This window comes from Triturus cristatus, chromosome 2_1 (genome assembly GCF_964204655.1).
Source record: "Triturus cristatus chromosome 2_1, aTriCri1.1, whole genome shotgun sequence".
Classification (NCBI taxonomy): Eukaryota; Metazoa; Chordata; class Amphibia; order Caudata; family Salamandridae; genus Triturus; species Triturus cristatus.
Genome location: NC_140581.1, coordinates 940,255,640 through 940,274,923, shown reverse-complemented (window position 1 = coordinate 940,274,923; position 19,284 = coordinate 940,255,640). Strand labels below are relative to the sequence as shown.

General features: G+C 40.2%; 1 protein-coding gene across 1 annotated transcript in view; it reads right to left on the bottom strand.

Annotated features, from left to right (window-relative positions):
- Window positions 1-19,284, bottom strand: part of KDM4C (lysine demethylase 4C) — a 1,697,337-nt gene that overhangs the window by 547,222 nt on the left and 1,130,831 nt on the right. The window contains exon 16 of the mRNA XM_085633463.1: window positions 5,785-5,840. Within this exon, the coding sequence (XP_085489589.1) occupies window positions 5,785-5,840 (56 nt within the window). The remainder of the gene's footprint in view (window positions 1-5,784; window positions 5,841-19,284) is intronic.

Sequence of the window (19,284 nt, the reverse complement as noted above, 5' to 3'; positions counted from 1 at the left end):
CTATCTTCAATAACTATTTGAGGGTTAGTTTTAACAAGAACCGCCACACCTCTTATGGTTAGTTGATGGTCCGTGCATATTACTCTCTGAATCCATCTTCTGGACTTAAAAATCTCAGTAGTTTCCTTGTTTGTTAAATGAGTTTCTTGGAGGATTATGATCTGGGCAAAGGCATCCTATATATATTGTAGGATATTTTCCCTTCTTTGCATCAATCTAAGGCCATTGATGTTCCAAGATAGTATCTCTATCTGAACCTCCCTATTGGTACTCATTTTCCATTCCTCACACTCGCCAACCCCCTATGGCCAAAGTTCCAGGGCATTAAAAGAGGACAATTTTATTTTTTTGTTTTTTTTCCCTTTGCTCCCCCACCCGTGACTGTGCGCCCCCCCCCCCCCTTACCCTCCCTTGGAAAACCCTCCTCTTCTTCCTTCTTCATAGCCTAAGCCTGAGGAGACTTCCCGCGGTTCAAGATCTATATAAAAAAAGTAATCCATGACAAGAAGTGAATTTACTCAAAAATAGATGGCGCTAAATGTGGCCAGAAACAGAAAAAAGAACAGAAGCAAACAACAGAGTCAGTAAGAAGTGAAGGATGTCAATTAGGAGATAGAGACTGCAGAAAAGTAGTCAGAAAGTATCTACAACCAGAGACAGAAACCCTTCTCTATTTCCTATTTCGCATTAGTGTCTGATATTGATTTGAGAAATGTTTCGGCTTCCTCTACATTTCGAAAAGTCTGCATTTTAATATTATGCATAACCCTCAAACTAGCAGGGAATCTTAACTGTGCCGTAGCCCCCCATTTTCTGAAAGCTCAATCAGGTTACCAAACTCCCATTGCTTAGTGGCTGTTATTTGGGAGACATCAGATCTGATATCAAAACTAATCCCATCTACTGATACACATTTCTGTTTTAAGGCTCTTGAAAGTATTTCTTCCTTTATTTTATAAGTAAGAAAATTGACTAGTATTCTCCTAGGATTTGGTTTCTTTGTGTTTAATCTGAAGGGGTCTCTATGGACCCTCTGCATGTCTTTGATCAGATCTTCTTCTGAGCATTCTATGTGTACTCCTAGTTTAATTAATCATGCCACAAAAGCCTTAATATCTTCTCCTTCAGATCCTTCCGGGATTTTAAAAATGTTTCCCCTCTGATTGTTCTCCATAGATTCTAACTTTTCCTTTAGCAGAACCTCATTCCCCTCTAAAATTGTGATCTCCTTTGAATTTGCCTCAGACTGCTCTGCTAATTCTCTTACTGCGCTTTCCAGCTGCGATGTTCTAGCTGTGATATCATCCAGCTTTTTCTCCAAACTATCGCAGGATGCTCTGATGCCTTTTTGATTCATCTCCGAAGTCTCAAATCTATTTCTCACCTCCATAGTTAATATTTGGATGAGATCTGAGACTGACTGCGTTTGTGTCTGTTCTTGAGGGTTGTGTTGCAGCTGGACATGAGTTTCAATTCCCGGAGACTCCGCTCCTGCACAGATCGGTGCTTCTAGTAGGATCTTACTACTCATTGTTTCTGTTTGGGAGATCTGTGGATTCATTTTACCCGAAGGAGAGAAAACTCCTACGTCAAAAGACACCAATCGACAATAGATTTCTTCTTGATTGATCTAGTTATAAAAGCCCAGGTTAGAGATGCCAGCCATATGAGATCTCAGCTATCGGGATCATTTGGCCATATCGCTACTTTTGGCCCCACTAAACACGGTGTGCCAAAGGAGATGGACCATTGATCGTACTATATTGACTGATGAAGAGAGAATGAAAGAACTGGGGGAAGAATTTCAGCGTTTTTGTGACCAAAATCTAGATAGTGCCCCGACAGGCATAGTATGGGACGCCTATAAAGCTTTGTTAAGAGGAAGGATAACATCTATTCAGTCCTATAAACAAACAACGTAGGGCAGAGATATCTACTATCGAAGATAAGATTAAAGTGCTAGAACTACAGATACTGAATCAAGATATGCCACAAGAAGCTGGGGTGGCTACTATTGAAGGTCTGAAAGTGGAGTTAATGGGTATCCTGGAAAAAAAAGAGTACAGGAGAGATGGAAAGCGAGCAGACTGGCCCACTTTAATTACGGAGAAGGATGCGGCAAGTTACTTGCCTGGAAGATAAAAAACGACCAAGTAAGGAACTTTATAAAGGAACTAAAACCGAATGGATCAGAGTCCCTAATTAGGTCTAAGGAAGGTATTGAAGAGGCCCTAATTAGTCACTTTGGGGAAGTGTACTCTGAAAACCTAGTTACACAGGGAGAGGAAGTGAAAGAATGGTTGGGTCAAGAAGCTCCCCATAAGCTCTCTGAGCCCCAAAGGGAAGAATTGAAAGGTTTAATTCTAGATTCTGAAATAAACAGCGCTATTAAAGCAGGAAAGCTAACAAAGCTGCAGGGCCAGATGGTATCCCGGCTAAGATATATAAAAGATTGGAGAGCTTCTTAGTCCCGGTAATGGTTAGATTGTTTGCCGAGATCTTTGAGGGTGGTAAGGAGATCCCACAATCTTGGAATTACGCCATTATTACTCTGATCCTCAAGGCAGACAAACCACCTAACTGTTGTGACTCCTACAGACCTATCTCATTACTGAACTCAGACTATAAGATCTTTACGAAGGTGTTAGCAGATAGACTTAGTGGAGTATTGGATGTGCTGCTGCATGAGGACCAGAAGGGTTTTATGAGTGGCAGAGGAATCAAAGATCTAACCTACAACCTAATTGTTGCTGCTGATATAGCAACCAGTTTTAAAATTCCCTTAGCAGTTATTACCGTGGATGCGACAAAGGCATTTGACCAGGTCAACTGGTCGTTTCTGCAGGAAATTTTACAGCTCTCTAATCTGGGGGATAACTTTTGTAGGGTAATAGCATATACAAGAAACCTACTGCCAGAGTATTGGTGAATGGAAATATTTCTAATAGTTTTAATATCTATAGGGGGACTAGGCAGGGGTGTCCATTATCCCCTCTACTTTTTAACTTATATATTGAGCCGCTAGCTGAAAAGATGAGATGTCACAAAAGCATACATCCTTTTAGTTATAGGGATTGGGTGAAAAAAGTAGGACTTTACGCAGACGATTTAGTAGTGTATACCTCAGACCTTAAAACAGCATTACCTGCAGTATACGATCTGGCAGCACGGTTCGGGCAGCTCTCTGGGTATGAGATCAATGAAAACAAAACGGTTGTAATGAAATGGAATATTAACTCACAACTACGCTGAGTTAAGGAAGAAATTAGGAATTTAGGAATTCAAATCGTGCAGAAAGTAGAACAAATCCCAGAAGTTAACTACCAAAAGGTCAATAAGCCAATAGGGAAACTTTTACTCAGCTGGTCCCATCTTCCGTTAACAATCTATGGCAGAGTCAATCTGGTGAAAATGGCAATTCTGCCTAAATTTACCTTTTTGTTCCAAAACATTCCAATGGCCTTTAAAGAAGTCTGGTTTAAAAATTCTCAATCAAAGATTAACAGCTTTATCTGGGTGTCGAAAGGGACCAGAACTGCCTGGAAAAAGCTTAGACGGCAATATGATAAAGGGGGCCTATGGCTACCAGACCTGTCTTATTATACCTGGGCATTCTTATTAAAAGGAGGAAGATGTTTATTGAGCAAACCAGACAGTTCAGATACCGGGAGAATGTTTAAAGCTATGTTATCTGAGGTACAAGGGGGCGAGCAGGAGTACATACAAAAATATGGAGACCCACGATATTTTAAAAAGGTGCGATTAAAAAGACTGCAAAGCTTCGCAATAATTTGATATAATATCAGGAGAGAATCCAACATAAATTATTATAGTGAACTCACTTCTGTTTGGGACTCCCCGGGATCTCCGGAGTGGTCAAAAAACTGCCTGGCACATCCTTTGAAAGAGGCAGGAATCAAAACCTGGGGGCAACTGATGGATGAAGGTGTATTGATTTCCTGGGAGGACGTTCAGAAGATAGTTGATGGGAAACTGTCAAAATTTAAATACCTTCAAATGAAAAGTTGGAGCCTCACGGATAGGAGATATGCGGGACATTCAAATGTGTTAGAAACCCTAATAAAATCTGAAGCACCCCGTGGAAAAGAGATGGCAAGATGGTATTGGAGTCTAGTGGAATGCTCGGATAGAGACTTTAATTTGCCAGCGATACTGTGGGAAAAGAACTTGCCAGGAGAGCAGTCTGCAAATTTATGGCAAGTATCTTGTGACGCGCTATACTCCACAGTACGCGCTGCAAATTTAAGGAGGAACCACCTTTTTGTCTCCAATGGGTCTACTGGACGAAAGCGAAAGGTGCTACACCGAAGTGTCCCAAATGTGGAAAGTAATGATGAACACATGTTTTTGGAGTGCCCGTCACTCCAAGTTTTTTTGGAGAGATGTGAGTAACATATTAAGTTTAATACTCTGAGTGCAGCTCCAGGTAAGCATACCTCTTGTATTCTTTGGGTTACCGGTTAATCACGAATCTCTAACATGAAATTTAAAAATCCTCTACTTAATATTGTTGGCTCGCAGGGAGATATGTAAACACTGTATTAAAGATACGCCCCTGAACAAAGCAGAATGGCTGGCCTCAATAAAATACACAGTTATGTTAGACAGAGCTCTAACGCTTAAGCGAAATGAGTTCTGGCTCCCCTTTGAGAATTTGGTAAATTCCTGTGGAAATGCATAATAATAGTCCTATGATTAGGCCTTTATACCATTTTGCTTATTCACCCCGGTGGTGGCTGTTGAAAAGGTTTGGTCGATGACAATGCTACCTATGGTCCGAGTATGAGAAGTGAGGTATAGAGTGTCCCAACTTAGGTCAAACAACAAAAGGGCTCCGGATGGTACTATTTCAGGGATACCCCGGAGGTCGGCACTTATACCTTTTGTGGACCTGGGCTGATGAGGACAAAAAAAAAAAAGCAATACGATCCTTAAAATTTGGCAGGGACAGCTCGCAGTGACAAATAAAATGCAACTTAAATGGAGGTTGGTTCAATAAACGCCTGCAGATACGGTTTTCCTCTAACTGTAAGGGACTAGTCAAGGTGTGGTTGTAGTTATGCCACAAATGGTGCTCCCCTTTTCCCCATAGCAGCAACAAATTACCCCGGAATAAACTTAGAGAGGGACTCAAACAACAGGGTTTAAAAAAATTAACATAGCCCAACTTGCTCCAAATTTAAGTGCACCCACACTGCACTTGCAGGGCAGCCCCTCTCCCTTAAGCTTCAAGGGTGCTGTGGGCAATGGAATCCTCTCCCCGGAAACTGTAAGCATCCCATACCGCAAGATTCTGCACCTGTTAAGTGCCCACACACTGCTTGCAGGACAGCCTCCTCCAAGAGCGCATAAGGTGAAGTTGTTTTTAGGTACGTTGATTAGAAGGAATCCCCTTTGGTCAGCATGTGGTTCATCTACCAAAAGCCACACTGTGCACCACCACAGAGGCGCGGGCATGAGCACGCTCACCCGCTTCTGCGGGCCTGCTCACTAGGTCTCAATCACACTATTCCTGTGCACTGATCAGGGTCTCCATCCAGTATACTCACCTCTCGCATAAAAATATTTCTCTATAGATTACAACACAGTGTTGTGACACTGCTGTACTGGCATGTGAATTGAGGTCATATAAACTCCCAGAACTTAGATGAATGCTGTAAATGTATGGAAGTATTCTAAATCTGGTGAATTGCAACTAGAAAGACAAAATATCCTGAAACTAGTACTCAAATCACACTTAGTTTTAAACATTTTCGAACTTACTTTTTGTCCGTTGTCTGCTTAAGTGCTCCACCCCTCAAGTTGCAGAGGCAACATTGCTATAAAAAAACAAAAAAACAGAATAACGAAAGGAAATAAGCAAATGGATGCAAACGTATTGGAATAGGTCTTATATTTTACACTTTTATTACAGAAACTAAATTGTTGAATTTCTTAATTTTATCATTCCTAGAAGCACACATTTTTCTACTAATTATTTAATAGATGTGTAAAGTAAATTGAAACACAAAACAGCATGACCACAATTAACTTGTAGAGCTGCATTTTGGAAGTAAAAATGAAAATAATCACTCGTTTTGTTCAGCTCACTTATGGCACCCCAAAGACTCATGTTTCAGTATTCAACAAATGATGGTGCTAGAGTACCAGGATATTCAGATGAAATGCATATATTTACAACAAATCTAACCTGAAACTATTACTAGGTCAGTGGTTACCATAAAATTTGGCATGGAGGTGCCATTATTTGACAAGGAGGAAAGGCAGGAAATCTGCAATTATGAAAAAAAACAAGTTTTGATGGATTCTCTAAACTTTAGGTGGTTAGGCATTGTTTGAAGATTGCTGGGCAAACTGTTCTGGAGTAAGCAGGTCTGTGCAAAAAATGCTCTGACACGTAGAAGAGATCTCTGAAATTGTGGTATGCATAGTGGACCACAACACGAGGAGCAGAGTGCTCTAGAAAATGACAATTTAATTTGTCCCTAGTAAGAAATATGGAGGCAATACCACAAAGAGAATGGGGCATTATACAGAGAATGTTGAATGTAACTTGTTGTACTGGAAGCCAGTCAAGAGTTCAAAATGGCTGTAGAGTGGATAAATCAAGGGGCTCCCACCACCAGGTTGGCTGCCGATTTTGAACAAACTGGGCTATTGAAGAGACTGTAATGCCCAGTTACAGACTATTTGTGTAAAATTGAATAAATTAAAGCCATGACAGTAAGCAGTCGGCTTTGAAGACAAAGAATAGGTAGTAAAGGATGCAGACTCATATAGAATACGCATGAGGAGATGACAAGATGAAACTCAAGTATCTATTTGAAGCGTTGTGTCATCCTTACCACCCAACATTTTACTGACTTAGCTCACTGGGGACAGAAACCAAAGTCTGCGGGCCAGAATGAAAAATGCCAGAGCTTCTAGACGCTGTGCACTAACCATTGGAATGGTCTTACATGTCTACAAGCATAGCAGAAATCCAATCAGACTAACATAGTGATCTGTGGTGATTCAATGTAAAGTGTGTTTTTAACATGCCTGAGGTGGATTACGTCTTATTACAAATTATTCTCTATTGTGTGACCGAAGGGGAGAGGAACTGGAGCGGTATCTTGCAATGTTTGATTTAGAAGATAATATGATCTGTAGTGGAAATGGTGAATTGAACCCACTATCTTTTTGAGGTAGGGGTTGTGCAACAACGCTAAGATTATATTTTTGCGTTCAGTAATGTCTGGCCCAGCTCCTACATTCAACGTGATTTTGAGGAATGATGTACCTATTTCAGGCTATCTCTTCAGGTGGTGGGTTAGGAATAATAGGGAAGAACCCTGATGTTTGATTCTCATTGCTCCCTTGCAAATAAGAAACTCAGGAAACCACTATTAGCTGCCCCTAGGATTCCGTACAAGGTTGCTTGAGCCTGCTCTCAATATAAGCAGCAACTTCGTAGAAGGAAGGAAGAGCTTAATGATGAAGATTGTTAGCGCCCTACTGGTGCCCCGGAGTTAAAAAATCAAAAGGCCTCCAGGTTGATGCTTAAGCAATGTAGGTCAAGGGGTAACTAGGAGAATTTAATTTGTAGTAACATAAATCCATGAGATTGGGTTAAGCACTTTGCAGAATTTTACCGGAATCCACCAGATAACCCCTCTCTACGAGCCGGTTTACATTTGCCTATGGGGGAGATGACGAAGCTAAGATTTTCTGTCCATGAGGTGATCCAGGCTATACACCAGAGCCCCAGTTCTAAAGCCACGGCACAGATGGGATACCCATTGATTTGGTAAAATGTAACGTCAAGCTTTGGGTTCCACTTCTCACAAATGTTTTAAAAAATCTTTCTCATATAAATCTCCCAAGTTCATGGTCAAGGTCGATAATTGTGCTGATCTTTAAGAAAGACAACAGGTCGGAGTCTAAATGTTACCTTCCTATCCTCTGATCCGAACTGCAGTAAAGATCATTGAAATAATCATTTTTAAAAGGATACATGAATGGGCCAGTGACTATTGCAATGTACAAACGAGTCAGTATGGGTTGAGGAAGCGGCGGACTACGGTGCAGCAGTGCCTGAACCTGCATCTTTGTGGGAAAATACGCCATCAGCAGGTGCTGCCTATTGTACCTGGACTTTATGGACCTCTCTACTGCATTAGATTGTGTGAACCAAGGTAAACTCTGGAGACTGTTTCGGGATCTGGTTTATTTTTTGCATATCCTGCATGAAAACCTGGAGGCAAGGGTCGTTTTGGTTTGAAGGGAGGGTTTACTGAACCTTTTGCCTTTCTTAGACGAGTCCGACAAGGTTGCATGCTGGTCCCCTTTCTTTTGACCCTTTATATTAATAATCTGAGCCCATTTGTAACTACAGCTACCAAGGATGTTCCACACATTGGTGGCATGGCCATTCCTGCAATGTTATATGCTGATGCTGCTGTTTTAATAGCTCGCATGCCCAATGCTTTGTGCAATCTAGTTGATTCCTTTGTCAAATTTATGCCTCGGCTGGTTTAAAGACAAATTGTAGATAATAGTTTGCAGTTCCAAGAAGGAGTGAGGGTAATTCTCTAGCCTGTGGGAGCATACGTTTATTGGGTATACCCAACTTTTCATACCTGGGAGTCACGTTTGACTCCTCAGGTTCATACGGCACACATATTTCTACCATCTCTCTTAAAATGTGTAAGGCTATTGGCGAGCTTCCTAACCTGCCCTGAGCCCTAGGGTCAAAAGACATTGAACCCTCTTTTGACAATATACAAGTCTCAATGCATTCCTATAGCAAGCTACGGTGTGGGTGTTTGTGGTTCCTCGATCAACCATTCTCTGCAAGTGAAAGAAAATCACCTATGTAGGCGATTATTGCAGCTCCTTCTGTCCAGTTCATCTCTCATCTGCCATGAAGGGCTAGATCTCTGCTTTTTATAGGATGTTATCAAACTAGCATCAGTTTTACTAGGATTACCTATCTGGACCAACCATGAGGCTGCTTTGAATAGGCCCTGCTACTAAACTATCTTTTGCAAGATAATGGTCTTATCCCATGGATTGCCTGTGTCGCTGCTACTTTGAAAGATTTAGGCCATCTGGAGATTTCCCATCCGTCACCTCTTATTTGCAAAGAGGATAAAAGGGCAATAAAAGCCTTTTTCGTAGCAAACAGACATGCCAAAAGGGAGTTTTATGTATACTCTATAACTACAGTGAAGCTTTTTCTTAACAAAGAAGAAACAGTTAGACTGGAACCCCATCATTAATGGGCCATGGGGAGGTGGGAAAGGTCATTACGCTTCTGTTTCAGGGAAGGAATTGTCCATGTTAGGTTTTCATTTGGGGTTTGGTAATATCTCTTCACTGGCGCCTGCCCTTGTGATGGTACTTCTGAGCAATCTCCGCTTCTTCTTTTTGTAGGTTTTACGTTACCTTCACTAAACAGTTTTTAATACCATTATTCAGGCAGCACAGGCTGAGTCAAAGTAGGGTTGCCTAGAAGTTTTTAGGTCTCGCCTACGCAGCACGCATGCGCTGCATTGGAAAAATACCTTTAGCCATCGATTCCGTTTTTCAGGCAAAAACGTGCACGCATTGCATTGCTTTGAATGCAACGCGTGCACGTCTGGCGATTCCCTTGCGGGAGCGAGCTTTGAAACCATGTGTTTTTAATTAACATATGGTTCCTGTTTGCTCCCGCAAGGCAAACAGGCGCAGGCCCCCTACTTGCTCCCCTCCCCCCTCCCCATGCTGCCTCCTCCTCTCCTGTCAAACCTGCTCTCGGCTAACTTTCACGGCCGCAGGGCCGTGCTGGTATTTCTGCGCTTGTTTGTTTCAACTTTGTGAACATAGCCCATACCAGAAGGACGATCAATGTAAAATACAGGCGGAAAAAAAAAGACTAGCAAGGAATATGATCCAAATAGTCATTTTCGCGACCATCTTGCAGTGACCGAAAATCTTTTACATTTTTCAAACAAAATTCAGCAGCTAAGAATATATGAATTTTTAAAAGGCATCGATTATTAAAAAGAATCGAAATCATATCCCAAAATGATTAATGGAACGGTAACTATAGAAAATATACTTACATTACAGTGTATTTCAAAGCAAGGTCGTTATAACTATTATATTTAATATACTTTACTGTGCAAATTGTTTAAAACTAGTAACCTTGCTCATTCTAGAACTTTTACACAGTTAACACATTAAATAGAATATTTTCGTCATTTCAAGATGGCTACCATTTTAGTATTTCTTTAACCTTGCTAGCCCTTCCTTGAGCTCTACTGCTCCAGACAGTCATGTGACAGAGCTCAGCTGAGCCTGGCTTCAGTGGCAGAAGCTGACAGCTCCTCCGCAGTGTATGCACGGTTCAGGATCCTCATTTCTTCAGACACAGACACACCTCACAGTTTGCCCCTCTCCAAGGCTAGAAGATGTCGGGCAAAGACAGGATCAAAGTATTCCCCTCCCGATGTGAGTACAGCCATCGGAACCCTTTCCTCCTTCTGCGGGGAAAGTTTAACCCCCAATAATCTATTTTTATTATTTATGTGGTCTGCGGCTCCTATTGTCGCCTTAACGTTACCATTGCGTGTTCAGGTTTTTATTATTATTTCCCGATGTTTTCGATGCAAGTATAGTCTCAACTGTACCTCAACCTTAGTCGTTTCTATGGAGGATGAGAATGAGTGGTTTGGTTTAGGGTGATGGTTTTGGAGGCTATGGGCGGTTTTCGGGCATATGATTCCCACCAACGTCAGTGAGAGTAATTTTGTTTGTTCAGAGACTAAAATTGAGTCCAAGAGGGGCAGCATAAATTAATAGGTATGCTGCAAGGCTCCTGTGCAAAATAAATAACAGATTACAGTTAGCATTCAATGAGGGATAATAAACACAGAGTGGATTGACCAAAGTCATGTCTTAAGCTGTTTTTTGAATGGAAGTTTGAAATACCTCGGAAATATTGGGGTAGGACTTTTGGTAGTGTTGCTCCTCCTTTGAGGGCCTTCTGGGTCCCCTGACGAGGATTCGAAAAGTGTGTGTGTGCGGGCATTGGGGGTGCAGTGAAGTTCAACAAAACAGATATCTTTGAATTAGAAGGTGATATCCTCATTCGCCATCGGCTCAATTCTATTTTTGTTAAAGTTACTTTTAAAATACCATCATTTACTGTACCTTTTAACCTTGAAACAATTCTAGTGGCATGCTGTACTTTGTCGAGTTTCCACATACTTACATAAAAAAACGTCCTTCAGACTGCTTTGACAAGTCTGCTCCAAGGTCGAATGAAGGAAGTAGTGCTAACAACTCAAGAAAAGGGCTAGATATGCTACAACTGTCATCCCCGATGCACTTCTGGAGCCTGAGCCTATTTTTCCGTATGTATGTCATGCTATGATGACAGAGATGTGTACTGCCATACTGGCGTCACAGTGCAGTGAGGTTTTGGTATATTCATACCCTGGTCTTGAGGTTTCTGTCAGACTAGTCTAATTAGACTGCTATTTTGAGAGTGAATTGTCAAAATAATAAAAAAAATGATGAGCAAAATTAAATAGGTGAATTGGGTTTTACATAATATTAACTTGAAATGATTTCCATTTTTAAATAAGTTCCAGGTGAAATCTAAAGATGGTAGTATTTTATGGCTGACAATTAAAAAGAGGGATTTCAAGTTTTTTTTCCAATGTGGCCAATTTCTGTTTGTTTTCAAAGCTTATTTTTGTTGTAACCATATGGTTTATATATTAGCTATTGTACTGTTTACAATAATGCTGCAGCACTGTCTTGTCATATCATATCTATTGCCTTGAATGAAGTCATTTCTAGATCCACACACAAGATGTATTGGAATAGCCAATAGGTCTCGCCTTTGGGACATTATAAATGTTTAGCCATGCAACAGTTGATGTTGCACCAAGGATCTTGTGCTGCATAATTAAATACTTATATGGTCCCGAAGGCGAGACCTATTGGCTATGCCAATGCTTGTTACAATTGTTGAGAGATGAGCATGTTTGCTATTGGGTTGGCTCCTTCTTAAAAATGGCTGTCCACTCGAGGAATTTTATGCTTTATTGAAACCTCTTATACACAGTTTTGTACTTTTTACATGGTTTTATTTTCTTGGGGTGATGAAGTGGTTGATCTACAAAAATCATAGTTTTGAGTTGCAATATCTATTTATTCTTAAATTGAAGTTTAACGCCTCTTGACTGATTAACTGTTAAATGGTATTGAATTTTAATCTGGGTTTTCTTTCTTTTCAATAAATAAATAAATGTTGTCCAGCTAATGAACAGTGTGTTTTATGGACTATTTTGTAAGTGATACCCTACACTATTTATACCGGCGCTATACTTTGAAGATGATGTATTGTCCACCTGCAAGTACTATAAACTTGTGTTATGTTTACTTCTATAGGGTTTTATATATTTAACGTATTGTTTATTTGTATTTTTTTTTAACCATGCTTTTATGCATTCCTCTGGTTTGAGAATAAAGAAAGAATGATATTGATGATGGTCATGCACCACTTATACATTTTCCCACTGGTTAGAACATTGGGCATAGATATTTCCCGTATTAACTGTTGCCTTTTAACAGAAACATGTATGACTGGGGAATGTTTTACATAACTAGAATTTGCACTGTAAATAAAAAATCAAAGTCTCTGAATTCTTATGGAAACCTCCTATCTTCACCTTCTCAGATCCGAAGTACTTGAAGGTTGAGAGGGGGTTGTAGATGTTCACACTGCTAAAATAAATATGGAATCCTTTCCGTAGAACTACTACGTATACCTCCGACTGAGGCAAGTGAATCATAAATTTATGTCCTGCGAAGTGCACAGGAAAATAACAAAGTTAGCTGATTTGTGAAGCTACTAAATCCCAATATAAAAGTTGGCAGCTTTTTTTTATAAAAGTTGCTACTTTTCTTTTTTTTAGTTTTATATAGCGCGAACTAGATCCGAGACATCGGGTATCAGAGTGCTTTACATGAGCACCATCTTCGTTACAGATGGACACATTCATTTATGTTAGGCACGGGGAGATTAAGTGATTTGCTCAGAATCACAGGATGTTGAGCGTCCTTGCAGAGACTCAAACCTGGTTTCCTAGCTTTGAGGTCGACTGCTCTAGCCATAAGGCTACATCCTCTCCCCAGCCACATCCTCTATTACCTTTGCTAGGTACAGTGTAGCACTACGTCTGTTTGCCTAGCTAAAACCACTTTGTTCAGGTTATTCCAAATAACTTCTAAAACCCAATGTTTCCTTCAATGACTTGCCCACAATGAAAGCGGCGTGGATTCAGAAATGCTGATGTGCAGGTCTAATCTACCTAAATGAAGATACTGTGCTATATGTGCAAGTTACACTTGATCAAAACACGAAATGCCTAGCTCTAATGAAACTTTAAATTTAGGAAGGACAATTACGTATGTTATTAGCAGCACTGCTATATTAGATCTAATATCAGAAAGAGCACTACTATAAAGTACTATACTTAATCATCATATTATACAAACCAAGTACGCAGCTGATAGACCTAGTTAGCACACAGCACTGTTGCAGTGTCTGAGGACAGGATGCAAGTAAATCTGGGAACGTTCCTTCTGTTAAGAAGCTTGTTTTATTAGCAAATAATATTTCTTTTTTTCATAACAGGATCCTCAATGGAACTAGAAAAGAAGCTCAAAAATAGCGGCTTACTGATTTTTCACGTCACCGGACTGGGTAGCAGAAAAAAAGAGAATGTGGTTGTCCCAATAAATATGTGATCCACAAAGTAGCACATCCAAGAGGGCAACTTACCAAAGAGTGCTACACTAGCAGCCCAACCTTTAGCAGGGTAAGTTCAGAAATTACCTAAGAGCTGATGACTGGTAAAGCTAACATGATGTGATACACAGCACAAGCACCCTATCTACAGATTAATTCAGAGAAAACTAAGAGCCACGCAATTATATCTAAATGTACTAAAATTATTTAAAGCAAACTCAAAGTAAGACTTAAATTAATCTACAATATTATTCCAACTCTTTATGCTAACAATGTTTGGCCTGGAAACTGAATAACTTACTTTAGTGCCCCAGTGATAAAATATAGGCTTTCAAATCTGATTCACAGTTGTTAAGACCACAAATTAAGATAATTTATCACACCTGTTTTAACTCTGTATTCCATGGCCTTTGTGATTCTTTTCTTTTTCTCATATCCTACCTATTGTTAAAGCCTGCATTTCCAACAAGAAGGACTAGAGAAATGGTGCCTACCTTGGCTTTCAAACACTACTGAACTGGTAAAATGCAATGAACCCACAATGCACCTGGCATGATCATGTCACTTCTGCACTGGCATCTCTGCATTAGCTCCCTGTTCAAGAGCTGGTCAATCACAAAGTGTGATGTTTCGTCTATAAGAAAAAATATCAATTTGCCACCTTTTCTAAAATCCAAAGTTATCATACATAATCCTAGTCACTAAATAGATACTTTAGAAGAATGCTGTTAGCTAGAGATGTTGAGACCTGTTCTATCCCCAAAATGAACTACATTCCCCATCAGCAAATACAAAATTGCAGCAGCTGTCTCCACCTGCCATTAGCCCACACCTGTTAAAGTTGCAGACCATACATTTACCTGTGAAGTGAAATCAACAAAGTGTCGGGTCCTGCCTCATCAAGCAGTCTGTGATTACAGTCCTCAGACCACAGCCGAGGAATTGTGCCCAGTCTACCACTGCTGTAACTGTGTGGAGCCAACAGTACAGCGTGGGGCTAGGCAATCCTACACTTGGCCTATCTCTGCTATGGATAAGATTACCAAGCAGCAATTGGGAATTTGCACAAACTGTCTCCACTAGCCATCAGGCAGAATCAATAAAAGAAACAGAAGCTGGCTTATCATGACTGAGTCAGCCACCAGGTGAAACTACGCCAGGTTAGGTCACCCCTTAATTTCTATACTGCAAGTTATGTTTGACAAAAATTGCATGTAGAAACTATGGATTCACAATGACTTTTGTGACACGTGGCATAAAAAAAAACAACAAAAAAAACGAAAAGCAATAGCACATCTTGTTTTTACGAAGTGTAAAAATAGCCATTAAACCAACCAGTCAGATGCTTCTACTACCAAAATGAATGTCTTAACTTGTTAGTGATCTGCTCGATGATTGGGCAGCCCAACACACATCACAAACTGCTCTGGAGACAACAATTTGTTCTCCTACCAGTCAGTTTGGAAAACTTAAAATGTAAGACAATAGTTTAACGACAAACCTGGAAATTGGGGGTTAAAAAGTCACATCTCAGACATCATTGATATTCTCATGAATATGAATTCAACAGTTATAGATTTGTTTTTAGTAAAAACTAAGGGCAAACTCCAGCTTGATCGAAAAGTAGGATTGGTTGGAATGTTTCAAATGGTCTTCGAAAAAGTTAAAGTGCTACTACTGACCACTTGTTTTACTGTTTCTTCTAGACATAATATACATGCGACTGTATGAAGGTGCATTTTATGCCTCTTTCATAGACTGCAGAACAGAATTTGATATTACAGGTAGGAGTTATTTGTGGAAAATCGATGAAAGGGAAAATATGTCTCTTAAAACCTTGAAGCAAAATAACAAGATGTATCATTTTGAGGTTAACAATTTTCAGTGAGTAAACGTATTATTTTAGTTCTTCTTTTAAATCAAAAATGAATTTCATCACCCATTGGACAAAGGAGCGCTATAGATGGCTAAAATAAAATGAGCCCTATGTTTGGCCATAAAAGTAAAAAGGCAAGCAGTGGATGCCATATTTGAAATTCACTATGCTCAAGCATTAGCTTCTGAACTACATAGGGCTGAAATCAAGACTACAAAAACTTTCACCCTCTTTCCATTAAACATACATGATTACCTACTATCTTGTCCCAAGAACAACACTACTTTATTTAGACCAGGGCAGCTACAGGATACTGTACGATGCAAAACGAAAAACAATTTTATACTGGACAAGCAAAGTGACTAATTAGAGTTTTATGCCATTGCTTGATTCCGGCCTTCATCATGAGTACACTAGGAGCCCATTATATACTACGTTTCTCTATGTAAGCTACCATCTTAACCTTACTGGCTTGGAAAACTACTGGAAAAATAAAGTTAATGGGATAGATGCAAAAGAGAAATCCTACTGAAACAATAGGAAGGGGTGACAGAAGGCTTACTGGGATTTACCTGGAGCAGCCGCATATATATCAATAATCTTGAATGGAAGCACCAGCTTGTTAGAGAAATATGCACATCTATAGCTGAACCATCCTATTTGAAATCTAGGTACTCTTACCATTCAAAGTTGTGTTCACTATATAGGGATAAGAGAGTGATTAAACAGGGGGCATTCACTGATGTAAGAAACATTTTTTTGTACCCCAGGGGAAAATGGTTCAATCTGGTTCAATCTGATATTAATCAACAACGGAAGGAGAACTCTGGAATAAGAGCAAGATTTGTACAAGGGTGCATCTTCCAAACTTGCTACATTCAGTGCATCATAGGTGTTAAGGACCACTTGGCAATTAAGAAGTCAATCTTTATCTCAATGATAAATGTTTACATCAAGACAGCTTAAATATTTGGAACTTTAGGCATATTTATAAATGCAATGTTTAACATACTTTAAAACATATCTTCACCATTTTGCCTTTTTCTGTTTAAATCATTGATGGGTATTTTTAGTGACATAGTAATTTAATGTTTTATATAATGTTTCGAATTTTATATAAAGATTTATGGGGTTTGTTCTAAATAAAGTTAAATAAAATACATCTGATCGAATGAGAAGCATTAAAATTACTATGCAAAAGAAGAAGTAATTTCAATAAATGACTATGCAAATTAAAGAACAATGGGCCAGATGGACAAAGCTTTTTCTTCCATCACAAACACTTCAATTCGGAGTTTGCGACTGGAAAACTGCTTTGAGTAATGTACTAAACACATTTTAAGAACCAGTAACTTTTTACTGACTCCTAAAATATGTTTAAAAATGGACAAGGAATTGCTGTTTGGAAGGGGCATTTTGTAGGTTTCCCTTCCATAAAAAGGCTTCCTATCCCAGTGTACAATGGTTTAATAAAGCGCACTGTTATGAGTTTAGTGAAAGTGTGAGGCACACACTTGCTGTCAGATTGAGACAAAAGAGCACGGCAGGGGAAATACCCGAAATAGTAGATGACAGTGGGAAACTAATCGCTGACTCACCCGGTATACGGGAAGTTTTTCGACAATTTAAATCAGCGCTTATAAAGCGATGAATCCCAGGTTGAGTAAAACTTAATCCAGGAATACTTAAGCAGAATCCCCGTACAAGGTATGGCTGTGGTAGATAGTGAATCCCTAGAGACTGTATTAACTCAGGATGAGATTTATGGTGCACTGAGAAACCTCCCCGCTGGTAAAGCTTCCGGTCCAGACCAGATACCGCTAGAATTGTATAAAATCTTTATGGAAGTGATTGGATCAGATCTGGTGGATATCATCCGCCGGGCTCAGGAGGGCGAGGAGGTACCAGAGTCATGGGCCGGAGTAGATATTATAATTTTCTTGAAAAAGGGCAAGCCACCAGGGGAACCAGGGTGTTACAGGCCAATAACACTGATGAACAGCGACGTAAGAATTCTCTCTAAAGCTATGGCGACCCGACTAAACCATCTAATCGGGAAAACAATCCACCCATGTCAGCATGGGTTCATAGCGGGGAGGGGAACAACGCAAAATATCCGTTGGGTAATAACTATGTTTGATGCAACGGAGGTCTCACGGGACCCTATGGCGGTGATGCTTTTGGATGCTGAGAAAGCATTTGATAGGGTCTCCTAGGACTACCTCTGGGAGGCTTTGAGATGGTTTGGTATAGGGAGGGGATTCATCAAAGCTATCCGGATATTGTATAAAGCACCTACGGCCCGGTTAAGATTAAACGGGGGATATACGATACCATTTATAATTAAACGTGGCACAAGGCAGGGTTGCCCCTGCTCCCCTCTCCCTTTTGCCATATATGTTGATCTCCTAATTCGATTGCTGGAGGCTGATAATGGAATTGAGCCCATTATCAGCCACAGGTTGGAAACAAAAATCCTGGCTTATGCCGATGATGTAGCCATCGTTACTTCCAATCCCTCAACTGCGTTAGTTGCAGTGGAGAAGGAAGCTCACGACTTTGGGAAGTTTGCTGGGTATGCCCTAAATAGGCAAAATACTCAGATAGTTAAGAATGGTAAGGTCTGTCTTGACGATGCCCGGGTGACAGAGTCAGCAGTTTATATGGGTATTGATATAACGTCTGAGCTGGGGAAGTTAGTTGCAATAAACATCGAACCCGTAATCAGCAAGGCTAAATCAGACTTCAACAGATTTATTAATTTACATATGTCTCTGGTGAGCCGCTGTAATGTGGTCAAAATGATGTTTTTGCCCAAAATACTCTATTTCAGGCAATACCCTTAGAATTTGGAAAACACTGGTTTGTGGCACTTGAGAGTATAGTAAAAAGGTTTATATGGGCACATGGCAAAATTGGGAGGGCCTTCAGGTTCATGTCACTGCCGAGAGAAAGAGGAGGCGTTGCTGTTCCGGACTTTAAAACCTACAACTGGGCTGCGGCTATCCAATATATGAGTTACTTAATTGGTGGGTGTACAACGGACCCCCGGGCCGAGGTTGGGCTACCAGATGTGTATAGACTACTGCTAGGTGTTGATGCGCCTAACTGTTTTATGAAGTTTAGTGAGCCCAGCTATTACAAGAAAACAAGATTCAAGACCTTGATGGCAGCCTTTAAGATCTGGGCAGCACTTAAAAAGAAGACGGACCTTGGGAGAATAAACTGTTACACGCAGCTCTATAAAAATCCTGCGCTGGCCGCAATTTTCTCAGATACGATTATGGCTGAGTGGACGAGGCGGGGTGTCAGGACAGTCGGGGATTTAATACGGCCAGATGGAATTCGCCAGTTTAGTGATTTACAGGGCGAGTTTGGAATTGAGAAGTCAAACATTTTTTTTTTTTTTGAAAACCTTTATTTCAAAATTCAGGACACAGCTATTCAGCCGACAGCCCGAAGGTTCGGCAGCATTGAGAGTTAGATACAGTGATGTGTCCCCATTACAGTTCAAAGAGTAATGCAAAGGTCCAATTTTAAGTAAACACAGAAAAAACTCACAACAAACCCCAGCAAGGCAAGGACATTGAAAGCCCAT